Source organism: Pteronotus mesoamericanus, unplaced genomic scaffold (assembly GCF_021234165.1).
Source record: "Pteronotus mesoamericanus isolate MK-2021 breed Mesoamerican mustached bat unplaced genomic scaffold, CSHL_Meso_final contig_164, whole genome shotgun sequence".
NCBI classification, from domain to species: domain Eukaryota; kingdom Metazoa; phylum Chordata; class Mammalia; order Chiroptera; family Mormoopidae; genus Pteronotus; species Pteronotus mesoamericanus.
This window is the reverse complement of record NW_026555065.1, coordinates 168,538-185,035: the sequence shown is the minus strand read 5'-3', so window position 1 is coordinate 185,035 and position 16,498 is coordinate 168,538. Positions and strand designations below refer to the sequence as shown.

At 33.3% G+C, this 16,498-nt stretch overlaps 1 protein-coding gene across 2 annotated transcripts in view; it reads right to left on the bottom strand.

The window, feature by feature from the left end:
* Positions 1–16,498, bottom strand: part of LOC129064134 (son of sevenless homolog 2) — a 93,982-nt gene that overhangs the window by 21,622 nt on the left and 55,862 nt on the right. For both annotated transcript variants that reach the window (XM_054565210.1, XM_054565211.1), the window contains exons 9-14: positions 13,477–13,604; positions 12,344–12,999; positions 11,921–12,002; positions 10,243–10,365; positions 6,201–6,304; positions 4,382–4,604 (exon numbers count right to left, since the gene is read on the bottom strand). In XM_054565210.1, the coding sequence (XP_054421185.1) occupies positions 4,382–4,604; positions 6,201–6,304; positions 10,243–10,365; positions 11,921–12,002; positions 12,344–12,999; positions 13,477–13,604 (1,316 nt within the window). The remainder of the gene's footprint in view (positions 1–4,381; positions 4,605–6,200; positions 6,305–10,242; positions 10,366–11,920; positions 12,003–12,343; positions 13,000–13,476; positions 13,605–16,498) is intronic.

Genomic DNA, 16,498 nt, shown 5'->3' with positions numbered 1-16,498 from the left:
ACCTGTCTTCCATAATACAAGTATCATTTAACGAAGGTATTTCTACATTCTAAAAGCAAGTTCACATAAAGCTAAGTGCTTTTTTCTTTCTGATGGCCATTCATGTACTAGTCACTATATGAAGAAAAACTTGATTCAGGACTCTTTGCTTTGGTATTTCAAGTAACAAGTCCTTTCATTCCTACCTATCACAAATCCCACCATATAAACAAAAATCACCTAAAAGCCAAGTTACTTAAACTATATCATGACACTCTGAACCAGCTGTTGATAACCCCTGACGTGTGCTAAATTCTGAAGCACAGCCAGAGCAGAGGTTCAATTCTAAAGAAGGCAAAGTTTTATAACTACTACTAATGGAGAAGGAGAAGGTGTCTTCCTACATTCTCCATTAGCCCAGAACAACACACACACCCACACACACTCTCTCTCTCTCTCTCTCTCTCTCTCTTTACTTTTCTCTGTGTAATACCTGTAAAAAAATTGGTTCCATTAGCGCAGAACAACACACACATACTCTCTCTCTCTCTCTCTTACTTTTCTCTGTGTAATACCTGTAAAAAAATTGGTTCCCAACCAGGATAACTTCTTAAAGGTATTATATTTTAAAAGAGGTTCGTGAATGCAGAAATTTTTTTTTTAATTTATAAATCATGTTTATTCTATTACAGTTGTCTCAATTTTTCCCCCTTTACCCACCTCCACCCATCCCACCTCCATCCCCCGCTCCCAGTCAATTCCCACTCTGTTGTCCATGTCCATGGGTCATTCATACATGTTCTTTGCCTAGTCCCTTCTTCTTCTTTCGACCATTGTCCTCTTTCCCCCTCCCTTCTGGTCACTTTCAGTCTGCTCCGTGTTTCCATGACTGTGGTTTATTTTGTTCATTAGTTTATTTTGTTGAATAGAGTCCACTTATAGGTGAGATCATAATGATGGTGAGAAATAAGCCAGTCTTTCATCAACTGGCTTATTTCACTTAGCTTAATATTCTCCACTTCCATCCATGTTGTCACAAAAGGCAGGAATTCCATCTCTCTCTTTCTTTCTTTCTTAAATGCAGATTGATTTTATTTTTTTAAACGTCAAAGTTAATGATAAAATATTAAAAAAATTTAAAACCATTATAAAGTATCAGCAATTAAACCAACATGACACCAGCACAGAAATAATCAAGTAGATCAATGAAATATAATGAGCATTCTAGAGACAAACATTTATATCTGATTAATATATGTATGATTAAGTTGATATTTCAAATCAATGGGTAAAATAAGGCTTATTCAACAAGTAAGGTGCATGGACCATTATTACTTGAAATAAAACAAATATAAAGCCCTATTTCACACATTATACAAGAAATATTCAGGTGAGTTAAAAATCAATATGTAGAATCTAAGGAGTTTTAGAAGAAAATAGAAATAATATTTTTCATGACCTGAAGTAAAATATTCAACACCAGAAGCTATAAAGTAAATATTGACAATATTACTATATTAAACATTTAACTATATAGTAATATACATATAAAAAAAGTTAAAGGACAAGGAATAGAATAGAAAAGTATTTGCAACACATCTAAAACATGGTTAATAGGTTTTTTGGAGTTTTTTTTTTAGGGAAAAAAGTTCTACAAATATTTAATCAATAAATGGTGGATAAAGAATACCAAAAAAGTCATTTAAAGCTTTTTTTAAAAAAATAATAGAAATAGGCAAGAAATATACTAAAACCGGCTTAGTTTCGACGAATAGTAAAGGAACAATTAAAATAACACATCCTTGTCACAATCAGATTAATGAGTATTAAAAATATTGGTAATATCAAGTATTGGCAACTCTGAAAGGAACTGGGTATTCTTAGAAACTTTTTCTTCATCTTAAAGCAGTCCCTTTAGCATAATTTGCAGAGCTGGTTTGATGGAGGTGCATTCTTTTAGCCTTCTTTTGTCTGGGAAACTCCTTATTTAACCTTCCATTTTAATTGAGAGCCTTGCTGGGTAGAGCAGCCTTGGTTGCAGGCCCTTGCTTTTCATGTATTGGAATATTTGTTGCCATTCCCTTCTGGCTTGCAGTGTTTCTGTTAAGAAGTCAGCTGCTAGCCAAATCGGGGCTCCCTTATATGTTACTACCTCTTTCTCTCTTGCTTGCTTTAGGATTCTGTTTGTCTTTGATATTTGCCATTTTAATGATGATGTGTCTTAGAGCGGGCCTCATTGGGTTCCTCTTGACTGGGACCCTCTGTGCTTCCTGGACTTGTGTGACTTTTTCTCTCCTCCAATTAGGGAAGTTTTCCATCATTACTTTTTCAAACAGGTTCTCTATCCCTTCCTCATCCACTTCTCCTTCTGGTATCCCTAGTATACAGATATTATTACGTTTCAGGTTGTCCTGCATTTCCCTAAATGCGTCTTCATTCTTTTTGAGTCTTTTTTCATTTTCTTGCTCTTTCTGGGAGCTTTTTTCTACCTTGTCCTCCAGCTTGCTGATTTGGTCCTCAGCTTCATCTAGCCTGTTTTTGATTCCTTCTACTGTGTTCTTCAATTCAGAAATTGTATTCTTCATTTCCTCTTGTCTCTTATTGATAGTTTCTATGTCCTTTTTCATGCTGATATAATTTGTAGTTAGTTCCTCATAGTTTCCCTGTAGTTTCTAGTAATTCTCTCTGAGCTCACTGAGCTCATTGAGCTTCCTTAGAACCGTTGTTTGGAACTCAGTATCTGATAGTTTACTTGCCTCTATTTCACTTAGTTTTCTTTGTGGGGATTCCTCCTTTCCCTTCAAGTGGGGTAATTTCTTCGTCTTCCCATTATTTGTGAGACTCTTCTCCTTTGCTTCTGCTTCTTAAGTTGATCTGTCTTGATTTCCTTACTTTGTGGTATGAGCTTCTATGGTCAGAGACAGCTGTTTTTCCTTTCTGGATCTGCCTCTGATGATGTCAGATGTTGATCCTGTCTGACCTTAGGCAGTCTGTTCGAGACATCCAGGAATCTACTGTCTGTGGCTTTCTCCTTCAGCTGTTAATCTAGTCACTCTGCACTCAGCAGGGCACTTTAGACAGATCAGGACAGGGTGGAGTCCCTCCTGGGGGCGGGGTTATTGGGTCCTTTCATGATGCTTCCATATGGGGGAAGAGTCCGCACTGGGATCCTGCCAGCAACTCTCTCTGTTCTCTCCCCAAAGCCTCTGTCCCCAGTCTCTCCTCAAGTGTTGCCACACCTCTCGAATGCAGAAAAATTTTTGATGGGATGATAGTGGTAGGGTTTTTGTTTTTTGTTTTGATGGGGGTGGAAGGTGGAGATTGGGAGTAATGTTACCTATGTGGCTTATACTCTTCACAGGATTGTAAATGAAAGACAAAAGCTTAGGAGGGAAGAGAGGACAGAAAGGGGCTATGCACTAGGAAAGGAGAGTAGTTTAAAAGAAGATGACAGAGGCAGAGTTGATAAAGCTGAAAGGAGAGAAGACTGTTTAGGAGTTAATGAGATGCTTGAATTAATAACTTTAGAATAAGAATGATTTGAAGTGATAAGAAGATTCAGAATATGACCACTGGGGGTGTCTGTTTTGGGGTAGAGAATGACACTGGAAGTGATGAAGCTACGAAACTAAAATGTTGGGTTGTGAAGGGTGATCTGTGTGGATATAGGGCAATGGCAAGAATGTTTTATATATAAAGACAAATGATGGGATACAGATTAAAATAAATAGCTAAACACATTTCTACTGATCCTTATAAATGAGAGAAAATGACTTGAAAGTTTTAAGTATAGTTCATCATCACACTATTTCAGAAATAACTTTTTTTAAAGTTAATATTGACTTCGAAAAACTAAAGTATTTTAAAGACTCTTTAAAAGATAAGAAATCTTTATTCCTGTAACAATTTTGTTATTCATTTGTCTAATAAACCTAATCTAGTCAAACTCCCAAGTTACATTTTGATTATGTAGAATTTGAAAAAGGAAAAAGAAGAAAGCTTGTCTCAATCAACATTCTATCTACTTAGCTGCCAAGAGCCTAGCATCCGTATGACTGACTGAACTGAAAAAACTCAATAAAGCAATCTGAGAAAAGTAGTAGGAGTAGGAGCTCAGTGACTGCCTTGAGTGGTTGCTGTTCTATTGCATTAGTCTTCTCTTTGCCACTGCTCCTGTGAAGGATTGCTAATACCAAATCTAGGCCTAAATAGCAGTATGTTTTAAGACTTCCACCTGCAAAACAGACCGTAGTTAAAAACTGTGCTATGAACTTTCCACCATACCCACAAGAATAGATCAGGTATTTTTAAGCACTTGTTAATGATTCACTAAATTGTCTGAAAACAGAGGTATGCTCAAGGTTCTTGGAAACAGAACAGCATATTATTGTTATTTGTGTACCTGTAGAGATCAGATTCCAAAAGTGTCAGCTGACGTGCAATTTCTATTGGATGAAGTGTCATGAGATCAAATGTTTCAAACTGTCCTGGTCTGCTGATATGCCATTCAATTGGTGGTGGTGGACTTTCAAAGGTAATATTATGGCTTACTCCATTTGCCTGAGCTTGTTTCTTTCTTTTGATGATTTTAGCAATTGACTCTACCCATTTCTTCATGGCTTTCCCTAAAAAAAGACAAAGAGTAAAAATGTCTTTTATCCGATAGATAACTGTAACTCTTAATATAATCTTTAACCTTAACCCAGCTTCAGTAATGATCAATTTAATGGCGTCTTTTCGTTTCATCTAATCCTATTCATGCCCTCCTTTCTATTCTTGTCTTTTCAAAACAAATCTAAAACATCATATCATTTCATTCATATTTAAATATGTACCTAAAAGTTAGATTTAAAAAATAACACCACCATTATCACATAAAAAATTACAATAACTTCTTAATATCATCAAATATTAGTGTTCAAATTTTCCTAATTGTCTCATATTTTCTTATAGTTGGTTTGTTTGCAGTGGATTTGAATGAGATCTACATATTGAACTGAGTCAATATCTCTCAAGTCTCCTTTAATCTCTCATGTTGCTTTTAATTTATTTTTTACTCTTTAGTGTTCCCCTAAATCTGAATCTTGCCAATTCTGTCCCTGTGGTGTCACTGCCATGTTTCTCTGTCCCTGCATTTTCTGTAAATCAGACAGAAACTTGATCTAATTCAGGATCAATTTTTTGATATGAATACTTGAAAGAATATTTCTAAAGGAAGTATATATTTCTTCCTTTTTTGTACTGTTAGTAGGAGTTGAGAAATGGTAATATTCTAGTTCTATCACCCCTTCTTCACTTATTAAGTGTAATACTTGTATAAATAGGAACTTGCACACATCAATTATTTGGTTCTCCTGATGTATATGTAGAGGAAAGGCCTTTAGACCTTAACTATAGACATTAGCATGATTTACTTGCTTTATTCTAATATGTGTGTATATTTTAGAAGCTTCTTAGATCACATATAATGTCCCCATTAACAAGATTATTTAAATTAATTTAGTACTATAAACAATTTTAAAGTACACATGAAAAAAATGTAATCTAACACCTTAAAATTTAAACAAAGGAATCTTATTCTCTATTTTAAGTAAAATTTCCCTTAAAGAACAAGCAGATGAAGTAAGCTAGGCTTAGTTATAGAAATCTTAATTAATGTCTTATACTATCAGATAAAACATGTTCCCGATTCAGTAACATACATTTGATGACACATTTGTTTAAATGGCCACAGCCTAGACTTTCTTTCATGGGCTGTGTTCTGTAACTTCAGGTATGAAACTCCTATTTTTCAGGTACCAAATATACACTAAAAACTTTTCTGGGAGAAGTAAACATTATTTTAAAAGCTATTAACTACTCAAACTAAATAATAAGGTTAAGGAGAATAAAGGAACAGATAAAATTACACAAATATTTAATTAGTTGAAGGAACGGCAATACTAACATGAGATAAAATTGAAAGGCTTAAATTTCTTAAAAAGAACTTTTGTCTTTCTTTAAAAGAAAGGTTCTCCTAAAAATCTTAAAAAGGTAAAGTTCTAAGACTTCAGCTGGCTCTAAACATACATGAGCTCCTTAGAGTCATAAAAAAAATCATTCCAAATGTTATTTCAGCTTTTAAAAAATGAAAACCAGTTTAGTTTAAATTAGAAGTCACATAAATTTAAAAATAAACTCATGTGCAACATGAGATTCAATCAAACCTTTAAATAATATACCTCTTACACTTGAAATGAAGGATTCTAGCCTTTCAAGCAACTCCAAATCCCTTTCAAAGTCATAAAAATGGTGTTCAACCCAGTGCCGAAATACATTTAGGATCCTGGTAAAATAGGAGGAAAAACATATTTTAGTAAAACTTCAGCATTCAATTACAGTTCTTTTACTTCTCTAATGCCATGGTGATAGTTTTATACAAGGTCTACCCAAAAAGTATCCAGCCATGCAATGTGAAAAATAGACATTTTTGAAGATACAAATACTGTACATAGGATAATGATGCCTCAGTCCCCTTCAAAGCAGCCATCTTGGGACCTCACACAGTTTTCCCAGTATCTCTCCCACTGTTCAAAACACTCTGTAAAATCCCTTGTTGGAATCGCCATCAGCTGCCCCATCATATTTTCCTGAATCTCATCAACGGTCTGAAATCTCTTCCTTTCAAAGGTGATTTCAGTTTTACGGAGAGCCAGAAGTCGCAGGGTGCCAAATCTGGGTTGTAGGGGGTCTGAGTCATCTAGGTGATTTGATGTTTTGCAAAAGAACTCTGCAGGCCTTCTAGAACGTGAATCTCTTTTAACAGATTCTCAACCACCTGTGAAGCATTTGTATCACACTTTTATTTGCACTGCACTCATTGCATCATCTCCTAAAGCCTTCTGAATCCAAATAGTTTCCACGGAGGAATGTTCAAGCTTAATGCAAAATTTGATACAAATCTGTTGTTCTACTTGCTCAGTCATTTTGAATGTGACAGCCATAGTAAGCATGCTCACTCAATGGCATCTACCGCCCCCAACAGGCTAGTACAGTGAAGTCATCATTGTTCACAGATGCACATTCCAGTCTACTCTCTTTGGCTGCCAGGTTGTATCGATGTCACACAAACTGTTCTTGTTATATTAATAATGGCTGCACTTTTCCCAGATGGACCTCATATACAAGGCCGTTTATAACACTCAACAGTTTATAATTTGTATTTAATATCTTAAGTGCTTCAATGATATGAAGATAGTAAATCTCCAGAATGTTTATTGTTTAAAAAGTATATTTAAAAAAAATTTATAAGCATTAAAACTGTAATTAATTACCCATTTATGTCCTGGAAAAGTGCTTTTTCTTTATTCATATGTACAAAATTCTTTCTCTATATTATACAAAAGCTATTTTTAAAATCTTATATTAAAAAGGATTTAAAATCTAAATTTTTGTATATTTTTCACATAAGATGGAAAATCAACTAAGACTGTATCTGGTTCTAAATTGAAGTGCTATTATCAAATTTCTATGTAATTTACAGGTATATCCACATTCTCTTATTTTATTTCAAAAGACAAAAATATTTCTGACAGTGTTATTTTGTTTTGCAGTTCCACAAACGTATTACTTACAACCTTCCAAGTAGAGATTTAATCAATCTATATAAATATAACATTCCACTCTCCACCAGAGACTTCTAGATACTGTAAATTAATTCGATTAGCATTTTGCTTCATTATTTCAATAAGTGTCTATTTCTATGTTTTTACTGGGGGCGACAGAGGTTAATAAAATTATATAGGTTTCAGGTGCACAGTTCTCTAATACATTGTCTGTATATTGTACTGTGTACAATATATATCCTAAGTCAAGTCTCCTTCCATCACCACTTATCGGCAGATGGAGGGTATGCCCCATACCCTCTTCTACCTTCCCTCACCCCCTTCTCCCTCTGGTAATCACCATACTGTTGTCTATGTCTATGAGGTTCCCCGCCCCCAATCCCTTCACTTTTTTCACCCAGCCCCGCAACCCCTCCTCTCTGACAGCTGTCAGTCTGTTCCCTAGTTACAAATATGTTTCTATTCTGTTGGTTTATTTTGTTAATTAGATTCCACATATAAGTGAAATCATATGGTACTTGTCTTTCTTTGGGTTATTTCACTCAACATAATGCCCTCCAGGTCCATCCATGCTGTCACAAATAGTAAGATTTCCTTCTTACTTATTGCTGAGTATTATTCCATTGTGTAAAAATGTACCACAGTTTTTTATCCACTCATCTACTGATGGGCACTTGGGCTGCTTCCAAATCTTGGCTATTGTAAATAACACTGCAACAAACTTAGGGGTGTATATATTCTTTCGAATTAGTGCTTTGAGTTTCTTCAGATATATTCCCAGAAATATATCTGGGTCATAAAGCAGTTCCATATTTAATTTTTTGAAGTAACTCCATTCTGCTTTCCACAGTGGCTGCACCAATCTGCAGTCCCACCAACAGTGCATGAAGGTTCCCTTTTCTTAACATCCTCACCGATATTTGTTTTTTTCAAGGTTTACTTTCTTCCTCCCTAACTAACGGATGATAGTTTTTCTCAAAGAGTATGAAAATTCTTTAAATTCCCAATCTTTTACATGCTATTGGAACTAAAACCATCTTAGTCCTTGTGTGCCTGGTTAGCTCTGTGGCTTAGAGAATGTTTCAAGATATCACAAAACTGTTAACTTCTAGTTTACACTAGCTCAATTCAAATAACTGCTTCCATTTCCTCTCCGTAGTTTCTACAGCGTCAAGTAAAACTTAAAAATTATCATGTAAGAGAAAAAAAAAATCTCATAATTAAATTCCATCAAAATTAAAAACTTCAGCTCATCAAAAGTTATTATTAAGAAAAGTAATAGGCAAGTCACAGATTGGGAGATGACATCTGTAAAACATTTATTTGGCAAAAGACTGGAATCTAATCCTACTCAATACACTACAACAACTTAGTAATAAGAAAAAACAACTAAAAAAATGTAAGATCTGAATAAATTCTTCACAAAATAAGTATGAATAGCCAATGAGAGACAATAAAAAGTTCTCAGTATCATTAGTCATCAGAAAAATAACAAATTAAAACCACAGAGAGATACCACTACACCCCACCAGTGTGGCTGAGGAATAAAGGTTGACATCATTAAATGTTGATGAGGATATCAACTGAAACTCTCATACACTGCTGGTGAGAGTGTAATACAGTATGATCACTTTGGGAAAAAATTTTGTAGTTTCTTTTAAAATTAAACATACACCTACTCTATGACCCTGCCATTCTACTCTAAGTTATTTATCCAAGGTACTATATGAAAAAGTATATTCACCAAAAGAGTTCGTAACAGTTTATTCATAATAATCAAAAACTAAAAAGAACCCAGGTGTTCTTAGGTGGGAAAATTAATAAACAAACTATGGTACAGTCATATAATAAAATACCACCTCAGCAATAAAATACAACAAACTACTGATATAACCAATAACATACTCAAAAACATGTTCAGTGAAAGAAGCCAGGCACAAAAGAGTATATAATATGAGAACCCATTTATATGAAATTCTAAAATAGATAAAATTAATCTATGTAGGAAGACAAATATGCTTTGGGTAATGTGAACAAAAACTGATTAGAATGGGCATGAGGGGACTTTTCTGGGGTGATGATAATATTTTATATCTTGGAAGGAGTTTGGATTATAGAGATGTATTTGTTAAAATTCAACCAAAGCACATTGTATGCACAATTTAAAACAAAAGAATAATAAACAAATACCATTAATGATATACAAGTTAAAGTATTTAAGGAGAAGTATACTTTGAAATACATCCCCTGAATTAGATTAATGGACTAAGAATGATAAATGAATAGATGTATGATAAAATCAGTATAAAACGATAAGCCCAAGATTATAAATTACAATGAGACATGAAGAAAAAAGGTGGAGGGAGGGGCATTTGACAGTAGACAAACTTATATCCAATTTTATAAATTTTACTTAATAGTTATCCTGGTCTGTAAGCATATCACATGCCAGGTATCTAGTGCAAATAACACACTTTTTAATAATTAATTCTTTAGGGTATTTAAGAGTGGCTTCACATAGCAAGAACTTTGGAAGTTTAACCTAACAGCTATGAGGTTAACAACACCACCTATACCTGAATTAAGATGTAAGAACTTTTGTGCTAACCATACATTGAAAATTAAATAGTATACAAACAATATAATATTCAAGCCAAACCTAAGTTGTACTGGTTGGACGTATTCCTTACGAAACCTTTTAAGGTCTGCGCTAATTGGTTGTTCGCCTTTCTCTGCTGCCAATCTATCTGCTTCAGTAGGTTCTGGCTCTGGAATTTCAAACCTAACAAGAAAAGCAAAATGATAGAAATTTTTCATTGTTTATCCATAAATGAAAAGAATTTCAAATATTCTTTTCCACAGGAAAAATATTTTAAGTATGCAACCTTCCTTCCTACCATTTATGCGAAAAGTACAATTACTGATAAACTTCCCTCAAAACATTACATCTTACAAAAACACTGCCCTTCAGCTATACAACAATAAGGTTTTATAGTCTTACTTTTATCAAAAATAAGTTTAATAACTAGCACTTAACACAGAAAAGATCAATGGAAAAGATCCAAGAAAAAAAAATCTTTAAAGAGTATAATCTCTTTAAAGAATGTAACAGAGATGGCTAATCTAATAATCTATCCTTAATATTTACTTTTTAAATGCAAGTAGACATAGATTTCCTTAAATAAATGAATATACATCCAAAGGGAAGGTCCAAACTGAATTTTAAACAACATTTAAAGAATATCTTAAGTGGATAAAGTAAAAATCAAAGTTAAAAAAAAAACAACAAAAAATCTCTGCCCAACCCACAGAAATTATAGCTAAAATAAAAGTCTAACATGTGCTTTCCTAATTTTGTATATGGAACTACAACTGAGTAAATCTTCACAGCTTATTACACTCACTCAGTCTGGAAAACTCTGTTTCATAGAACAACATAATGATAGAGGTCAAGATAAAATTCTGGTATTAAGTTTTTAACTGTAAATGAAAAAATATTTTGGAGTCCAGATACTACATTTTAACCTATTAAGCTTTTAAAATTCCACTAATATACTCAATGTAAGAGGAAAAGTCAATCTAAAAGTTACTTTTAAAAATTAATCATAATAAAAAATGTTAATATTTTAGTTCTAAAAATGATATTTGATTATGCTTTTAATAAGAGTACTTATCTTTTAGAAATACAACTGGAAATATTTACAGATAAAATACATTGTCTGGGATTTACCGCAAAATACAGTATCCAAAGGGTATTGGTTCCAGGACCCCAGCAGACACCAAAACCCACTGATGCTGGGGTACCTTAGTTATTAGCCCTCCATATCCTCAGATATGGAGACAGATAAGGATAACAAACCCATGAATACAGAAGGCCAACTCTAATCCTGGGATTAGGATGTTGAAGTGGTAGGAAAACAAATGACATATGAGTTAATATGAAGTTAGATGACTGATAAATGGAGTTATATTTTTCTATTTACTCTTGTATGTATTTTGAAATACTCCATAATAAAAAGTTTAAGTGTAAAAAAGTCTCTTTTAAGGAAGCATTGTTTTACTGCACAGAAAAAAATTTCGTTAAGATACGTAGTTTTTTATCCTTTCTAGAACTGAGTCTTTCTAATTACCACCATAAATATTGCTAAGTTCTGTTACAAACAGGGATTTCAGTTTAAGCACACTGTTTAAAGTGAAGAGAAATACTGCTAATTTAATGCCAAATAAGTTATGCTCAAAAACTACTTCAGTACATACTAGGTACGTAGTACTTCACAGGATAAAAAAGTTGACTTTTTACAAAATGTTAATATAAGTGAAATAAAACTTTTTCTTACCGTTCAATCAGTAAGCTTAGCAGTTCCTGTGGTTTACAAAATGAACGATATGTAGTAAGAAAAGTACGAACAAAATTGGGATCTGAAAAGGCAGAGCATAAAATAGGTTGCATGTTCAATTCGTTTTTATTCTGGTTTCTCTCACTGTGGCTCTTCCTGCCAATCACAGTATTTCTTGATAAATGTGGATTGTTTCAAATTCAAGATTTATGAATATACAATTTTTATGAATATTTAATTGTTAATGAAGTTAACAATATTATATTTTAGACATGTTTAATTAGTTATTCCTTTTGATTCTACAGTATTCTTTCATATTTTAGAGACAACCCATTATTTTCCAGGCCTCAAACATTTTTGAATGTTCATGAAAGCTTTTAGTTCCTTGGCCCTAGATAATCACTCATAATGAGTTTCACATACCTGCATACATATGATATGTTAATCTTTCAATTAACTTCACCACCGTTCCTCCTTTAATAATGGGGATTCCACTTCTACTTTGCAAGTTGTCTTCAAAAACAATGTTTTCCTCAGAGTCTTTTACCACAAAACGATATACTTCAGGACTTGGTAATCTCAGCGGTTGCTCATTTTCTTCTTTTAATAATACTGAATCTAGCATTCGATCTAGAGTACTACGATAATGAAGAGAAATAAGTGCTGCCATCCAATTATTTTTCTCTTCTGCAGACTTAGCAGCAAATATTATGCTGTTTTCATCTTTGGATATCAATTCAAAAGCATGTTTGTACTCACAAGTATCTTCTTTATCACATATTTGTGTTTTTCTCATGACAAATTTTTCTTTTAATCTGTATTCTGCACTACTATAACCTGGAAGGCGTGACTGGCTATGATTGGGTTTGCAGCTAATCATTAAACCATCAAAGAGAAATATATGCCGTTCATGTTTAGCACCAATTCTTGTCAATGGACCTTCCATAATAAATTCATTACAACACTGTCCAATATCTTTGCCTTCCCATCCATCTATGTTTTTCTGAATTTCATTCATTTTTTTAATAGCCAGGTGCTTGCTTCTTAATTGACGGTTATAAAAAGGGCAAACAGGATCCCTAAAAAAAAAAAAAAAATCAAGACAAATTTAGCTTATTCAATAGCAACCTTAATTGCTTTAAGTGTAAACTACCGCAAATCAAATAACAAAAATATTAAATGACCAAATACTAGATTTTGCACACAGCATTTTTTTCCTTCTACTAACTTTGTCACTACATGCCTCACTAGTATGAAAGAGAAGTACTAGAGGCTCTATATTTCATTCTTATTGCCATAACAATTAAATGGCAAATAATCCTATTTCTTATATAAATTATACAAAATGATTAAATGTCTTTTAAAATTTTTTACATATATCTTATCAATATTATAGTGCCAATTTTAAGACTGCAAGACCAAAATAAAAATGTAAAACAGAAGTATAACTTTCAAGAATGAAACTATCACTATAAATAACACTTCTTGAGAAAACCAGGCATCAGATGTAAATGAAGCATGCAGAAGCATTCATATTTTCAACAGTTTGGAATTACCCAGGTCGGCGTCGAGGTGAATATTGCTTGTAAATTCGGTCCATACTACCTTGGAGGTTCATGAGAGCAGTAATCGCTTGGTTCAAACATTCTCTGTCTTCTTGTTCTTCACTACATGCTTTCAATTGCTAGGAAAATCCAAAAAGAAAAATTAAACCTGTATTGTTCAATTCTTTACCTTTCTCATAATCAGAAGCAGCAGCAATATTATAACTCTAAATGAATCTTAAATATAATTAATAAAAACAGTTATAATTTTATATAATCATGTGTACCTCCTGATCCCTCAAACCAACCCTCTTTCTATGATACAGATATAACATCCTATAACCACAGTAATCAGGGAAAAAAAAAGAAACAACTGTCATAACCATTTGGACATTTTCCAGATATATGAAAATAGTTTCAAACATGCAAAACATGAAACTTAAAAGTGATTTTTGTTAATAACTATTAATAGAGAAAATGAGATAAACACATAAATTATTTCATATTCTTTTTTTTTAATCCTCACCCAAGGACATGCTTATTGATTTTAGAGAGAGGGGAAGGTAGGGCGAGGGAAAGGGAGAGAAACATTGATTTAAGAGAGAAGCATCGATCAGTTGCCTCTCAAAAGCGCCCTGACCAGGACCAAATCCACAAATCCTGCATGTGCTCTGACCAGGAATCAAACACGCATTCTTCCAGTTTATGGGACAACTCTCCAACCAAGTGAGCCACAGAGGCCAGGGTTATTTCATATTCTTTAATAATTAAATTCTTAAGTTTTAGTGATTTCCAAAAGCTTGAATATCTTTGTTACACAACATAATCAGCTGCTAACTTTAGCACTTCAATCCACTGTAAACTTTTCAAACAGTACCTCACAAAAAAGTCAAGTGATATATTTTTACAACATAAAATTCAACCATTTTAGTAAATATCAAGAAACCGTGAGAGTTGATATTCTATCTTATTAACCTTTAGAAATAAGATTTATAAACTGCATTATTAATCTTCACAACTCTGGCTTTATTTTATTTATCCAAACATTTCTCTTGTATCTCACTCTAGAAATGGAAGAAAATTTACCTTACAACAAATAATTCAGCCCAGGCTGGTGTGGCTCAGTGGACTGAGCACTGGGCTTGATTCCTGGTAAGGGCACATGCCTGGATTGCAGGCCAGGTCCCCAGCTGGGGCCCTGCAAGGGGCAACCAGTCAGTGTTTCTCTCCCTCTCTCTTTCCTTCTCTCCCCTCTCTCTAAAAATAAATAAATAAAATCTTTTAAAAAATTTACTAAAGAAAATCGTTCAGCTGGAATGATGCTTTAATGTTTTAATTTGTTTGACATGAGAATTCAAAGTGGAGCAGTATACATAGAAAGCATACAGATACGAATACACTTTTATACAACAATCTGGGAAAATTATAATCGCTTCTTTCAGAAAATTTTTAAAAATTTAAAACTATTTCATCTTAAATTACCTTACTAGAAATTTTGTGATAAATTTTCCTTATATTCCAAGAGCAATCTGAAAACCATTCAGCAATGGTTCCCCTTCCTTAGCAAGAAACTGAATTGAATACTAGGGTCCATTGTCGCTCATTTCTATGTCTTAGAAATTATTCTCTATATGGAGCACAGAGTCATTTGATATTTTTCAAGATACTTGCAGAAGTATTACTATCAAAAGATTTGCAATATGAATAATAGGCGACTATCATTAAAAGTAAAACCTTAATATCTAGATTAAGAAACAAAAAATTGAAAAGATGAAGGAAAAAGAGACAAAAATACAAAATTATCACAGGAATTTTAAAAAAGGATCAACACTTTATCATTCTAGCTTCTAAAGGTGAAAATTGTGACCAAATCACTTATTATGCTGTTTTAAAGATTTCTTAACAGATTCTTACTCCACTCTAAAATATTTCCTTAGTAAATAAGAGTATTGATAATGTAAAATAATTATGGGTTTTTTTACTCTCACTGCTTTTGTTGATTCAAACTTCCAAATTGTCACTAGTAATGAAATTCTACCAAAATGAAAACTGCTTTTCAATTTAGGTGTATTAGGATACTAAATTTCTACTGTCTACTTGGTCTTCAGGCTACTCAAACTCTTCCACATAAACGACTATGTCATTTCTAAACACCCATGGAATAATTACCGGCCACCAAAGGGAAGTAAAACTTTAGGCCATTTAAAGCACAGTATTTTCTGGTGATATAAGCATAAAATGATGGCTGTTTGGTATAACCTTAGTCCAATAATTTGCTAAATATTTCCTGAGTTTTTTGCAGTAAGATTTAATAAACAACACATTAATGAATATCCAAACTAATTCCCTACAAACATCTGAATTTATTCTAAACATCTTATGCTGACATAGAAATTATCATTGAAATGCCTCCTCTTCATGAAGCTCCTCTCTTCCCACCCCCAACTTAAATTTTTTCTTTTGAAATATCAAATTTATAGAAAAGTTGTAAAAATAAACACTCACTAATTTTTAACATTTTGCCACATACACATCATCATTGTTTAAGTGAATGTGTACAATTTCCTCACCCCAAACTACCTGAGAGTAGTGTGTGATACTATTCTTTCAGTTCCTTGCTCAGGAAGAGTAGCCATTGTTGAATGTTTTTTGGAATATGAGGAAAACTCAAGTCAATAAGCAATTACTCTCAAATAGTATCATTCCCTTTTACTCCTGTAGTATTTCAGTGGTATGTCTTAAAACAAAGATATTCTGTTAGAATATAATGATCAACTTCTGGGAATTTAACATTAGTAAAGCTCTATTATCTAAATTACAGCACATATCCAATTTTGTCAATGTCCCAATCCTGTACTTTAGGGTAATTTCCCCCCATTATAGATCCCGGTTACAGCTACACTTAGCTGTCATGTTTCTATTGTCTTTTTAAAAGATTTTATTTATTTTTAGAGAGGAGGAGGGAAGGAGAGAGGGAGGGAAACTTCAATGTGTGGTTGCTCCTCATGCACCCCCTACTGGGGACCTGGTCCGC